The sequence below is a fragment of the Notolabrus celidotus genome, chromosome 14 (genome assembly GCF_009762535.1).
Source record: "Notolabrus celidotus isolate fNotCel1 chromosome 14, fNotCel1.pri, whole genome shotgun sequence".
NCBI classification, from domain to species: Eukaryota; Metazoa; Chordata; class Actinopteri; order Labriformes; family Labridae; genus Notolabrus; species Notolabrus celidotus.
The window spans coordinates 13,153,854-13,168,917 of NC_048285.1; the positions used below are offsets into that span (position 1 = coordinate 13,153,854).

Sequence of the window (15,064 nt, forward strand, 5' to 3'; positions counted from 1 at the left end):
ACTTTAACTAAAGTAATAATCTGACAGAGCAACTTTCACTTGTATTGGAGTAATATTTGACATAGAGCATCTATACTTTGACTGAAGTAATGAAACTGTGTACTTTGTCCACCACTGTATTTAAGTGTAGGCTACAGAAAAATATATTTGCAGGTTTTCAAGGTGCAGCTTATTGAACAATCTGATTCACTTTTTGTCGCTCAATTTTCAGTGACTAGTACTAAAGAATATTTGAAGAGTTAATTTGCAAAAAGAGTTAACTCACTTTTGGAAAACTAAAAAAAATGTTTCCAAAAACATATTTTTTCTTTTACTAGCTTTTGGTATTATCAATCAACTGAGGTTGGGTTGTTTTGACTTAGTCAAAAAATGAAATGTGTTTTTTTGAAAATGTATACAAACTGAGTTATCTTTTCTTGCAAATTAACTCTTCATGTCTATATTAATCTTTAGATAAAGTGTAACTTGTTTTTTATCATCACAGTGTCTTGTAACTTTTCATCCATCACTAACAGAGTCTCGTCAAGCTAGCCAGACTTTGTGGCTTTGCCGTCTAAATAAAGTGTATCTGTTTAAATTCATCATTGGGGTGTCTTATTTTGAAAATATACACCGGAAGCGTTTTACATTGACATTATTTTGTTGTTGACGCGGGTCGCCCCCACTGTTGCTCCCCGGTCTCCTGCGTGGATTTACATACCCTGATTTCCGTGGGACTGGGAAGCTACAGAGGAGGGTGGCGAGCCTTCCAGGAACTGAGGAAACAATCGCAAACAGTGTAATTGAACAAATGTCTAACTTTTAGCCCCGTCGTCTGTTGTCTCGATACTTGAAGCCACCGAAATAACAGTTCATTTAGTTTTTGTCCCGGACTGGATCGCTTTAGAGTCCGGAGAAGGGCTGTGAGGTTTACGGAGAAGTCTGGAAGCAGCCTGAGTTGAGACCCGGTTTGAAGGGCTGTGGCCATGGCCGGGGGTGGTGGTGGTGGTGGAGGGATTTCTCCGTTGGGGCCCGCACCGCCGATGTGGTATCACCGGGACCTGAGTCGAGCTGCGGCCGAGGAGCTGCTGGCCAGAGCCGGGAGAGACGGCAGCTTCCTGGTGCGGGACAGCGAGAGTGTCAACGGAGCGTACGCTTTGTGTGTACTGTAAGTAACTTTATTATCATTGAAACTTTGTGTTTTATTTTCCTTCTCACTTTGTATAATAAGAAAGGTTTCTGCGTCACCAGTGTTTTAGATCTGACTTTATTTTCAAGGTAAACAGCTCGCAGGGATCCTTGTTATGTTAAAGTCACTGTTTTGTTTGCTATTACTCTGCCAAGCTGTACTTAATGTTTACAAAGCTGTACCCAAATACTCCCTTCCTTCAGCATGAAATCAGCATCCCTTTCTGTTGCATGAGGTCGATTATAGATTGAATCAACGTTACACAAGTTTCAGCCAACCCATGTTTACTCTCTCCTGGATGTGAGTGGCAGAGGGAGAGAGACTGTCTGTCTGCCCAGCAGTGAAACTCCAGCATGGCACACAACTTTAGGGCTGTCCCTGTCTGTCTTCTTGTGTCTGATGTGGTCGCCTGCAGTGCTGTTTTTACAGGGAACTGGATGGTGGTGGAGGTAAATATAAGCATGTATGGGCTGCTGAAGCCTAGCTGATGTTTTAATTGAAGGCTCAAGTAAAGTGAGCACAGCAGGGACGTAGATGGCTTAGTTGATGAGTTGCTCATATCATCTTTTCACACACAATCTATCAACAAAAAAAAACAAACAACATATACGCCATGCTGGTATGGAAATTCCCCGTTGGAAGCAGATGGAGGTTTGTATCACCTTCATTTGCATTCAGGACATTTTGCCACCAAATAAACCTCCATGTTCAGGAAGCAGTATTAACAGAGTTACTTATATCCTGCTGAAATGATATAACTCAACTCAACTCAACTTTATTTATATAGCACCTTTCATACATAAAAACATGCAGCCCAAAGTGCTTCTCAGAATAACAGAGAGACAGAAAACAACAGCAATGGTAAAATCATAAACGGCATGATTATAGATGAAATGAAATAAAATCAATATAGTAAAATTAATAAAATAAGTAAGAGTGGAAAGAAAAGTTTAAAATAAGGTAGCGTTAACAAGATCAGATGAATACAATAAATAAATAGATAATTAAATCATTAAATAAGATAAATAAATGTTAAAGCAATGATTCAAATAATAATAATACAAATAACAATGCAGTCCAGGGCTGAAAATAAATGACTCCAAATTAAAAGCTAGATTAAAAAGGCAAGTCTTAAGTTTACTTTTAAAAACACCCAGAGAGCTCGTCGTTTTAATGTCCAGAGGCAGAGAGTTCCATAGTTTAGGGGCGTAATATAAAGATACCCAATCTCTTAAAAAGGAAGATGATTAAGTTTCAATACACATAGCATACCACAAGTAATTGAAACACTCTATAAAGACTCAGGCAAGCCAGTGAACCATGGAAAGAGGGTACTGAATTTATTAGCAACCAAAATGAGTTGTGTGCGGGTAATAAAAGATCTATCATGTCACGTGATCCAGCATTGACTCGACCTACATGACATCCCCTATCTGATGTTTATCCCATACAGATCTCAGTGTGAGTGTGTTGACATGTAAACCATAACCAACTCATGTCTAAATATGTAATAGCTGACACTTGAAAGAGAATACAAACCAGAAGTAATTTTATCCTGCCTGTTCGACGCACTCTCTCACTGTACAAGAACCCAGAAAAATATAGGTCTGGAAAACGATAACTCCTGGTTGGTTAAAGTTGAAGTCGAAAAAAACAAGAGCATAGCGATTAATATATCCTGGTAATACAATGTCACTTTTCATAGTTTGCTGAGTGCACCAGTAATTCAGTGGGTCACTCAATGCCAACAACATTCCTCACATCCATGCATCATCCATATCCGGATGTATTCTCGCCTCCACCTCTGCCTTCCTCTCCCCTTTCACCTTTCATGGAAGGTTTAATCTGAGAGACTTTCTTTCACGAGACTTCAGTATTGTTATGGACAGGCTTAAGATAAGCTGCACTTTACAAGTAATGCTACTTCATATGAATTAGTGTTGATATTAGCTGGTCTTAGATTTTCTTACTTCATCACTTTTTCGCATTCACAAAGCAGAATGAAATCCGTGAACAAAGACTGCTGTCATCTCAAATATGAGCATTTGAATGTTTTCCTTACAACACCAACTACTTCTTTTTGCAAACATTGGCTGGAGCATTGAGGGAAGACGACCATTATCTGATTAAACAAAGGATGTTCATTTTTTTATTGTGAAATATTTACACCGGATGTGTAAGAAACACACACACACGCACGCACGCATGTACGCACACACACACTCACACTCACACTCAAAAGAAAATGACTAGAATTCACTGTTTGTATCAAAGACATACTTGTGCAATAAATTCAACAGATACAAAGTGAGATATGTGAACACTGCCACTCTCAAAGTGATATATGTGGTGATGAATGTAAGGCAGTTGTTCATGACATAGTTATTTTGGTTCAATACTCAACAACCCAGGCTGATGTCAATATTCATTAGGGTGTTAATTCCATATGTTGGTTGCATTAGGAATGAGGCATGAGTGGGAGCTGGTTCCAGTAAACTTCTCTATGCTCCATTTTAAGGTGAATTTTGCAATATCAGTGTTGAGTATTATTGATAGTGTATCATTCAATCCAAAGGGCATTTGTTGGGAGTTGTAGACTTCCTGCTCCCATAAAACCCTCTCAACAGTTTTATCTTTTAAGGTAGGGGTAGTGTGTTACTTTGTATGAGAAGAAAATTGAATAAGATGATCATTTTTTAATATATTGTAACTCATTAAATCTAGGGAAGGACTTTTTTACTGAGCTGTTATGTGATCTGTGTTGATATCCTTTTATAGTAAAAAATATTAAGTGTTATAGGAAATATTTCTGCACACCTTTTACAAAATATCCAGTTTACTAGTTAATCTCCATCAAATTGAACTCTGTGGTTAAGGGAAGCCAAATTATTGGCGTTGTCTTTATCAGGCTTTTTGTATTTCAGAAAATCTTTGCAAAACTATGTGCTTTTTCGTTTTTATCCATGCATAATAAACAGAGGTGTCAAGTAACGAAGTACAAATACTTCATTACCTTACTTAAGTATACATTTTGGGTATCTATACTTTACTGGAGTAATTATTTTTCAGCTGACTTTTTACTTCTACTCCTTACATTTTCACGCAATTATCTGTACTTTCTACTCCTTACATTTCAAGAATAGCCTTGTTACTCTTATTTCCTTTCAGCTTGTTTTCATTCTGGCTTGTCATCATCGTTCAAAAAACACAAAAAACAAAAACATATCCAGATATATCACCATCTGAAAGAGGCCAAGTTTCTTACTCATTACTTTTATGCGCGTGTTGTGATAGTGTCTTAATAAAGAAATCAAACATTTTGGCTAGCCTAGATTAGTTTGAAGCGATCTAGCCTTCGTGTTGAGCAAGACCTGTTTGGTCAACACCAGCAGTTCCGGGTCTTGGATGTGTTTGAGTGCTTGATGCTTGGATGTACATAATTCCATAAAGGCAACATGCCTGTGAAGTTTGACTTTTTGCACTATTACAATACTTATAGGCAACTAGTCATCATATCTTCTGCTCCATGAAACATGTTAATGCTCAGTAGTACACATATATGGTTCTTTAATGTATTTGCATTGTACAAAAATGCATTCATTTTCAATGGGCATGAACGCGGCTGAAACAGGTGCAGCATCATTTCAACATTAACATATTAATATAACATTATAGTCATTATGGCCTTTAGAAAAAAACAAATTTTTGAAGGTGGGGCAATGAATAGGCTCCTGTGGCGCAGCCTAAGCTTTTGTCCTTAATGGCATTTTCCCCTTACATTACTTTTACTTTTATACTTAGTTAGTTTTGAAACCAGTACTTTCACACTTTTACTTGAGTAAAAAGCTTGAGTTGATCCTTCAACGTCCGCCTAGTATCTATGCTTCTACTTGAGTAATGAATGTAAATACTTTTGACACCTCTGACAATAAATGTAAGTGTTGCCCCATCTCGTAAATAAAATGTAAATGTGTTATCTTAAAGCTCACTCACAGACCATGCAGACCACAATTATCACAGTCTGCATTATACAACAGAAACAAGCTGTCCGTTTTCATGAGTTATATCTTGGAGGACAGGTTTTCCCAGTACTTCCCTGGTGCCCTTGTAGCTGTGAGGGAAGAGATGACAGAGTCAAGCGTGGTCAAGAATAAACACAATAAATAAATAAATGCATTTCCAGGAAGTAATATCTGAGTCACTAGAAGTGTGAAAATATTCCAGACAGTGGCAAACTGGTTTTAGTCATGGCACCAGTGTACTGTTGGTTTCAGCTGACGTGTTTACTCTGTCTCTTGATGTTTATTTCATATTTGAGAGAATTAATAAGTCTTCTTTGTCTTCTTTAAGATGATTTTTTAATCAGAAAATGAAAGTGACAGTTATTACTTGATGACTTAATGAACACAGTCAGACTGTTTTTGCCAGAGGACTGCAAGATGGCATAGAGGAGGCATGGCTCATAATTGGGTCAGTGTGATAATTTAACATGAAAACGAGCTCATTTTGACCACATAAATCAGGTGACCTATTTTACATCCTTGCACACAATACACGCATGCCAAAAAGGTTTTTTTTTTCTCCACAACCTGAACATGTCTACCAGACACAGCTTTTTGTTGAGCTTGGCCTTGTGACTTCTATAAACCGACATTTGCACTTCCTTTTTGAGATCTTTGGAGGCCCCAGTGTGTTGATGACATGTTTCCACTTTGCTGTTCTCTGAGAATAGGCTGGTGTGAAAACTGTTTGTTTTTGTGTGTGTGGCTCTAAAGAAGCTCTCCCCAGCAGTGGGATTGACTCCAGGTCAGGGTCACTTTGTCTTGTAGGCCTTTTCACTTCCTCTTAGAGAACATTTCAGCATGTGGAGTTGTGGTCTCTGGGTTTTGTGTGTTTGCATGCTAATTAGAAGTATCGGTCTGACGTTTTGGGAAGTGACCTCTTAAACAAGCAGGCTAACTATTTGGTAATGGGAGGAGTGACAGATAAAACATGTACGTAGAAGCTTGATTGTAAAATTTCAGTACATCATAAAACTGCTTGACAGCTCTCACTAGCTATTTTGCAAGACCTTTCTTTTATGTGTCCAGCTTCATTGTCCCATTTTTTGGAGTCCAGATGTCAAACATCAGGTGATGCCATGTGTTAGATCAGTTTATGTATGCATCACTGGGACAGCTACAGAGATATTGAATCTTGTTTTTTTTTCTGTCAGGGAGGTATTCTTTAGTATCAGTAAAACATGTCTAAACAAGTCAGGGGTTCAGGTCTGGCCCTCTGTGTATCTGTGTGTTTGAAACCTAGAGGTGTCTGTGAAAACATTCCTCACTAGAAAGGCAATCCAGGGCAAAATATAGAAACATCTGAGTAATGTGTTATTTAAAAAAAAGAAGTGTCTCCATTGTTAATCTGCAGATACATTTTTTTTACTATGGTTCCTTCTGTGTTGATGGCAGAGTTGGAATCCATCTTTACCTCTGCAAAGACACAATGCAAACTAACAGAGAGGAGGAAACTACATTAGTACAGTAAACATGATGACCACAGGCCTGTGAAACAGACAACAACCATAAAATTGGCCTCACTGACGGTTTCGGGAGAAGTTGCAGTATGTTGTGTTGTATCCTCCATTACCTGCTAGTACATACGTAAAAAGGCTATACATTTTTTTGAACAGCTTGTAGTGTTGTTGCTATTCAAGCAATCGCCTTGACTTTGTAGTATCCTCATAGATACAATCTCTTTCTTGAAGTATTTGTGGTCATACAGTACTGAAAAACTGCCGTCTTAAGCTATTAATGCAAATCCAAGTCATCCCAACACAAGAATATTTTAAAGCTCCTTTAAGGAACTTTTGATATGCGTTGATTTTGGCCTCCCCTGAGGACCTTGTTTCTATTTACTGGTCTTGTCTTGTGCATGCAGAGGTTGTGGTTTCTGACATGATATCCCACCCTGTCTTCCTTTAAATGGTGAAATGTGTCACTCACTGTGAATATTTGAAGTAAAATTAGGGATGCACCAAAAATTCAGCCACCGAAAATTAATGTGCATTTTCGGTTTTGCACCCTCGTTGTCTGATATGTTCAATAAGATCCTCGATTTTAGTGAGGTTAGTACGCATTTATAGCCATAAGTGCAATGGTAAGGGAGACCGGGGACAGTTGTAACATTGTTTACATTTCTGTCTATAACTTTGAGCTCTTTTAACCCAGTGTGTTCGAACTGCTATACAAACTAGCTGCAACTAGACTGAGCATGTGCAGAGTGAATCCGGTGATTCCTAACTTGTTCCTGATTGGAGCAAGTGCAAGTGTTACAACTGACCCGTGTTACAACTGTCCCCGGTCTCCCTAATAATAATTGTCATAATAAATTATTTCGGCGTATCCCTAGTAAAAATGGATGTTTGTTCGGGGTGCTTTCAAAGGCATTCAAAATGATAATATTAAAACTTTTAATTTTGTTGCTTATCCTCTCATTCACTCTTTTAAGTCATAAAGCGGCATTATTGTGCATTTCAGCCTGTTTTATATCCAGTGTAGAATTCCTCACAGAGGCTTTGATAAGTAAACAATCATTGCTCTATAGTTAAACATTTAAGATATTTAATGGTTTATTTATTTTAGTTTATTGTCCAGTATACAGTCATGGCCAAAAGTTTTGAGAATGACACAAATATTACATTTTCACAAAGTCTGCTGCTTCAGGGTTTTGAGGTGTTTTTGGCAGATGTTTCTATGGTATAATGAAATACAATTAGAAGCATTTCATAAGTATCAAAAGCTTTTATTGAGAATTACACAGAATTCATGCAATAAGTCAATATTTGCAGTGTTGACCCTTCTTTTTCAAGACCTCTGCAATTCTCCCTGGCATGCTGTCAATCAACTTCTGGACCAAATCCTGACTGATGGCAGTCCATTCTTGCATAATCAATGCTTGGAGTTTGTCAGAATTTGTGGGTTTTTGATTGTCCACCCGCCTCTTGAGGATTGACCACAAGTTCTCAATGGGATTAAGATCTGGGGAGTTTCCTGGCCAAGGGCCCAAAATCTTAATGTTTTGTTCCCCGAGCCATTTTGTTATGACTTTTGCTTTATGGCAAGGTGCTCCATCATGCTGGAAAAGGCATTCTTCATCACCAAACTGCCCTTGGATGGTTGGGAGAAGTTGCTCTGGGAGGACGTTCTGGTACCATTCTTTATTCATGGCTGTGTTTTTAGGCAAGAGCGAGAGAGAGCCCACTCCCTTGACCGAAAAGCAACCCTACACATGAATGGTCTCAGGATGCTTCACTGTTGGCAAGAGACAGGACTGATGGTAGCGCTCACCTCGTCTCCTCCGAACAAGCCTTCCTCCAGATGCCCCAAACAATCGGGAGGGGATTCATCAGAGAAAATGACTTTACCCCAGTCCTCAGCAGTCCAGTCCCTGTACCTTCTGCAGAAAATCAGTCTGTCCCTGATGTTTTTACTGGAGAGAAGTGGCTTCTTTGCTGCCCTCCTTGACACCAGGCCTTCCTCCAAAAGTCTTCGCCTCACTGTGCGTGCAGATGCACTCACACCTGCCTGCTGCCATTCCTGAGCAAGCTCTGCACTGGTGGTGGCCCGATCCCACAGCTGTAACACCTTCAGGAGACGGTCCTGGCGCTTGCTGGACTTTCTTGGGTGCCCTGGAGCCTGTTTGGCAACAATTGAACCTCTCTCCTTGAAGTTCTTGATAATTCGATAGACGGTTGACTGAGGTGCAATCTTACTCGCTGCTATAAACTTCCCTGTTAGGCCCTTTTTGTGCAATGCAATGATGGCTGCACGTGTTTCCTTGCAGGTAACCATGGCTAACAGATGAGGAACAATGGTGTCATGCATCATCTTCCCTTTAAAGTGTCCAGTCACTCAATCATGACAGATTGATCGCCAGCCTTGTCCTCATCAACACCCACACCTGTGTTAATGTGTGTGACACCTGTGTGTCATTGAAATGATGTTAGCTGGTCCTTTTGTGGCTGAAATGCAGTGGAAATGTGTTTTGGGTGATAAAGTTCATTTTCAAGGCAAAGGGATGACTTTGCAATTAATTGTAGTTGAGCTGATCACTCCTCATAACATTCTGGAGTATATGCAAATTGCCATTATAAAAACTGAAACAGTAGACTTTGTGAAAATTAATAGTTGTTTCATTCTCAAAACTTTTGGCCATGACTGTAGATATTCCATGAAGCATCTTTGATAACTATGTTGTAGCCCCCAGAGGAGTTCATTAACATACTGGTTAATGGACTTGTTTACTGGCGATGAGGGGACCTCACTCAGCTGATGCATTCAGGGAAACGCTATGCACTGAAAGAGACAGAAGAAGAGGAGGTGATATGTCAGGCCAACAAGACAGAGGGAGTCAGTGATGCAGTCATTATCCTCTCCACAGACTATTGTTGAAAACACATACACCCACACACACATACTGGAAGCTTAGGGTCCCCCCTGTTCTAACTTTGCTGCGTCTGAAACAATAGTATTTACACAAACACACACAAACACAGTCACCACAGTAAACTGCAGTGATTCCTGTGTATGTGTGGTTCTAAAGTGAGGAGACCACATGCAGATAGGAGGCCAGACAGAAGCAACAGTTCCTCTCACTGGCTGTGCGAGCTGCTGAGTCTTGGCTTAAGGAGAGCGTATTTATCATGTCTGACTGCTGGAGACATGATATATGGAGCCATTATTAGTGTCAATGTGATAAATGTGCAGCATGTAAATCAATATTACATGGCAACTTCTGTTCTCAGTGTTGTGGTGGTTTAATCCATTATCAGTGACCGCTCATACTGAGAGTTCAAATTTGTGCCAAGAGCTTTGTTGCACGTCTTTCTCCCTCTTCTCTGGGAGTTACAAGATAACTATAAAAACATAACTGCCCTCTGTTTCCATTACTTAGAAGAGTGTCCATCAGGTTGAAACTAATAAGGTCAGGATTGGAGATCATGACTTGTCTGTAGGTGCTTTGGAGATTGCTGTACATTACCAGTCAGACACTGGCCAAATCTTGCATCATGTCTACCTCCTTGTACAGTCTCAGTGCCCACATGTTGTGCTACTTGTGGTACTTGAAACTTTACTGATTGCCCGACACTTCAAGCCAGTTCATGCCCCTGTTAATCCCTGCTTTGATGACTAGTGTTGTTAAACCATTCCGTCATGTTCATTTTCTGTCAGTCTGAGAGTGTTGCAACTAAGTATCAAAACCTCTTTTACAAGCTGAACTAGATATGGCTCTCGTGCTGGGAAAAAGTTGAGCTTCTTTATTAATTTAGTTTCGTTTGTATTTGTTGTGGAACAGAAATTATCCTCTTGTAGTTTGCAGGGAAACACTTTTCTATTTACGTCCAGCGCATGTTTTAGTTCCTGTGGGACACTGACCTGGAAAGACCGGAAAAACAGCTGAGTGGACGGAGCAGGATGAATACCCGGCATGGATTCCCCCCTCCCTCATTTTAAACACACACATACATTCTGTCAAAAGGCACTGTAGAAGCTGGGGTAAAAGGATTACGTAGGTGTTTTTGCATTTGTGTATGTCCTAATGCTCAAACTTCTGAGCTAATGATAACTATAACACAGCTGTGCAGTATAAAGTATAGTTCACATGAACAGATAGAAACCCAACATTTGCTTTGCAAATTGAACATTCTGTGTGCGGTCCACTGAGCAGACGAGCAGACATGAAAATCATTAAACTCCAGCTTGTGGCTGCAGGCGTGTCGTCACGGCTCTGCAATCACAATGTCAGAGCATTGATCTGTAATTGGTTTTGGGGAAGTAAGCTTTTGGTCCAATCAGAAATATAAAACAGACTAAGTTTGAAACAGTTCATGAATGAAAAAAAACAGGCACATTTTGGAAGAGATACAAAAAAGGAGAAGAGTGTTTGTCTCTTTGTTACTTTAGTGTTTTTATCTTTTCATATTTGTACTTTACTGTATCTGCTTTACTGTATCATGCTACTGTAAGAATAAAGCCCACTCTCAGCTGTGACGGACAGCAACAGGTTGAAGCTCTCTTCAGTGTCTAAACCCCCCTCACTCTCATGCCCTCATACACTAACCCCATCCACCGGGGTCAAGTACAGAAGTGTGTGAGTGCCTGAATGTAGGACTTTTGTTCAATCAAACAATAGTTTAACAGACCTTTCTTCTTCTTTTTGACTCCATTCACGCAAAACTTTGGAGTTACTTTTCATTCTCAGACACGTTTCTCCTTCTTCATAACTGCTCTCCCTTTTAAACCTTGGTGTTTTCTGTCTCTACAGGTTTCAGAAGCATGTCCACACATACAGAATCCTCCCAGATGAAGACGGATTTCTGGCTGTTCAGGTACAAGAGAGGACACACAAACACAAACACACAGACTCACACACATGGCTAAAGGTTAAGTGTGTGTGCATGTGTGCAGCAAAAACTGTATTTGCTTCAGTAGCAGCTGGCAGGCAGAAATGCTTTTGTTGGCTGTGAGCTCTCTCGCTCACACACATGAACAGCAGCCTCTTTGTGCGTCATGCCCAACAGCTGTGAAGTCCTCACCATGAACAGCCACACACACACACACACACACACACACACACACACACACACACACACACACACACACACACACACACACACACACACACACACACACACACAGACACACACACACACACACACACACACACACACACAAACACACACACACACACACACACACAAGATGGTGCTCCAGACGATCCGTGTGGCCACATTACAGACATCTGTGTCCCTGCTGTGAGAGTTTTGGGGTCTAAGCTGTGGCATTGAACAGAGTCTAATTTTGCTTCCTGGAGCTGAATAAGTATGAAAGCAATGTTTACCAAAACACCTCTTCCTGGTTTGGATTATATTTAGACTACTGGGTCATATTTGCTTACCCAACATTAAATGTGGAACAATAGGGGCCACCAGAGATTTCAGTAACAGGACATCTTGCTGCCAAGAGGTTTGCATGTAATTGTTATGTTGATACCGAGCAGAAAATAACTCTTCCTCTGTCTCTCCCCCTCTCTTCCTTTCTCTGTCAGACGTCTCAGGGTGTTCAGCCGAAGCGCTTTAAGACATTACCAGAGTTGGTGTCATTATATCTGCAGCCCAGCCAGGGTCTGGTCAGCACACTACTTTTCCCTGTGGACAGAGAGGAAACAGCCGCCAGTGATGACAGAGACTATTCAGGTATCTCTGAAACCAGAACGCAGTGATTGTCTCGCTTAAAAGAGCACGCTAACTTTCCTTTTCTATGATTCGTAGATGGGGAGGATGAGAAGCCACCCCTTCCTCCTCGCTCCGCCTCCACCTCCACCCCTCCTGGACCAGACACACCCACAGAGAGGTACAGAATCTACATTTGGACTTTTTCACTGTTCATTTCACCTTAATAACCTCCAACTACTGTATGACTACTGATTCTTATCCTTCTGAATAATTCTCACAAACAATGACACAACCGCAACACACACACACACACACACAGAGGCACAGGAAGGATGTTGCCCTACTGCGACAACTAATTTATGAAACAAATATATGAAACACAGGTATCGCTGATTATTTAATTCAACATCTCTGTCATATGATTTGTACACACACTTTGATTATACCTTTAGTATTATTACACTTGAGTATAATAATGCTAAATACAAAGATGTATTAGTGCACACTATTAACCTCGGCTCTATTGGGTACCTCCTCAGTCTACATGAAAATGGAAAGCCACATCCTGTTGGAAACCATGTTGGTCGCAGATGATAAAGGCTTTGATGGAGGGGGGCTGTGTGTGTGTGTGTGTGTGTGTGTGCGTGCGTGCTTGCGTGTTGCTCATGTTAGAGCATTTCACGGTAAACAGTCAGTACCATTACTCCTACATCTGTGGTTAAAGTTGGTTGGTTGTGTTCATCATTCTCATATTTCTATAGCATTTAAAAGTTACTCAAGTGGTTACAGGGTGCATCAAATTACATACACAAAGTACAAAATCCATCACAGAAATCAGCCGTCATGCTCTCTGTATAGGCTTTAAATGCTCTGAAACCATCAAAATGAATGTTTAAATACACAGTGAGTCAGAAATAGTAAGGGAAGACGTCTTTGTTTTCTAGTTTGCATTCTTTGCATGATACAAAATAAAGCTTGGTGCAGGAAAGTTTGCTCAGCTTGCTGTGAAGTCACTGTGTGGACCATATTAAAGGTCTGTAAATGCAGAGAGTTGCAGAGGTAGATATTTTAGTTGGAGAGGTTTGAACAAAAAAGGGGTGTTTTATTTGGCTGTATAAAAGGTGTTGTATGGGCTGTTAGAAAAATTAAAACTGAAGCAGTGGTGTGATATGTCAGCATCAGATAGCTATCTTGTCTGGTTGGGGTGTTCTTGAGTGGTCAGCATGTTGGGCGAGGGGCCTCCTACTTGCCTGGTAAAGTGAGAGAGCCAGTATTTGTCTGTGGGTGTTAGGGTAGACATAAGTCAGCACTCTGTTTAAAAGGAAGTGTGTGACTCTAAAAATCCTGACTGCACAGATGCAGTTCTAGCGGACTTAACACTCATGCTTAAGCAATATGTCAACTTTGAGTCCATGATAGTCCTCTTTTTTTTCTGAAGCAGTTTTGAAACCCTGAATCATGCATGAAACAATTTTAGAAAGTAGAAGGACATAACAACAGAAAGACATACAAAAAATTATGAAAAGCAAGCTCAAAAATGTCAGGTGAGGCTGCAAGATTTGACTGCAGGATGGAAGCTTTGTTGCAGTGCGAGCAGGACATGTCTGCATACAGCATCCTACATTCAATAACATCAATGCTACATTGTACTATAATCTGTTTACCTATCTTGTGAGACTTTTTGCATGTAGTGAAGTTGGTTGAATGTTAAGTAATCAGACTTTGTTTGAATTTCTTTCAGTGCTCCAGCTGCTAATGGCCTGAGCACCATTTCCCATGAGTATCTGAAGGGCAGTTATGCTCTTGACCTTGAGGCAGTCAAACAGGGCGCCTCCTCCTTACCTCACCTCAACAAGACGCTAGTGGCCTCCTGCAAACGCCTTAATGGGTAAGACAGATTAACCAGCACAACATCAGAGACAGTTTCCACAAATAATGGCAAACTATGTAAGGGTCTAGAGCCTGGAGATGTACATGCCATGGAAACACGTCATTTGTTTTGGTCACATGGTACATGCTGCACATACAAACATTGTGGCTATCCACAGAAAATAAACTGAATTAAAAACAAGCTTGAAGCTTTGAAACAACTAAGCTCTTGTCCTCTCTTTGTTGCCCCTGTAGGGAGGTCGATAAGGTTTTGTCTGGTCTGGAGATCCTGTCTAAAGTCTTCGATCAGCAGAGTGCTTTCATGGTCTCCAAGATGATCCAGCAGGTATGCACCTAGCCCTTTTATGTGTATGTGTATATGTGGTTTCGTTGTACTCCTTGTCATGTCTTAAAACTGAACAGTACCAGTATTTAACCCCTTTTCTGCCGGTCTGCTGCATGTTTCTTATGATTGTGTGGATACTATATATGAAGTGTATGTTGCCATCAAACATAAATTCAACCATCTTCACTGATAGCCAAGCTGTCAGATCCTTCTTGCAGAATCTAAATCTTGAATTGTCTTAAAATTTGAAAGCTCAGCGTATCAGGTATTACTCGCATTAAGTGACGTGTGTCCCATTGGAGTATTTATAGTCACACAGATGGGGAAATATGTGACATAGTGTCCTTAAGGAACAAGTCAACACTTCTATTTAAGCTCCTGGGCACAAAGCTGCGCAACAGAATAATCACTCACTCATGAGTGAGTGAGTGTCATGAGGAAATGCTTCCTTTTGTTGCAG

At 40.4% G+C, this 15,064-nt stretch overlaps 1 protein-coding gene across 3 annotated transcripts in view; it reads left to right on the top strand.

Annotated features, from left to right (window-relative positions):
- Positions 1–602: 602 nt before the first annotated feature.
- The window catches only part of inppl1a (inositol polyphosphate phosphatase-like 1a), a 28,231-nt gene continuing 13,769 nt past the window's right edge, over positions 603–15,064 (top strand). Inside the window, exons 1-7 of one of the 3 annotated variants that reach the window (XM_034700723.1) lie at positions 603–778; positions 860–1,147; positions 11,480–11,543; positions 12,263–12,410; positions 12,486–12,567; positions 14,131–14,277; positions 14,514–14,604. In XM_034700723.1, the coding sequence (XP_034556614.1) occupies positions 966–1,147; positions 11,480–11,543; positions 12,263–12,410; positions 12,486–12,567; positions 14,131–14,277; positions 14,514–14,604 (714 nt within the window). In that variant the 5' untranslated portion in view covers positions 603–778; positions 860–965. Of the gene's footprint in view, positions 1,148–11,479; positions 11,544–12,262; positions 12,411–12,485; positions 12,568–14,130; positions 14,278–14,513; positions 14,605–15,064 lie in introns of all 3 variants that reach the window. The other 2 variants (XM_034700721.1, XM_034700722.1) reach the window with 2 other exon arrangements.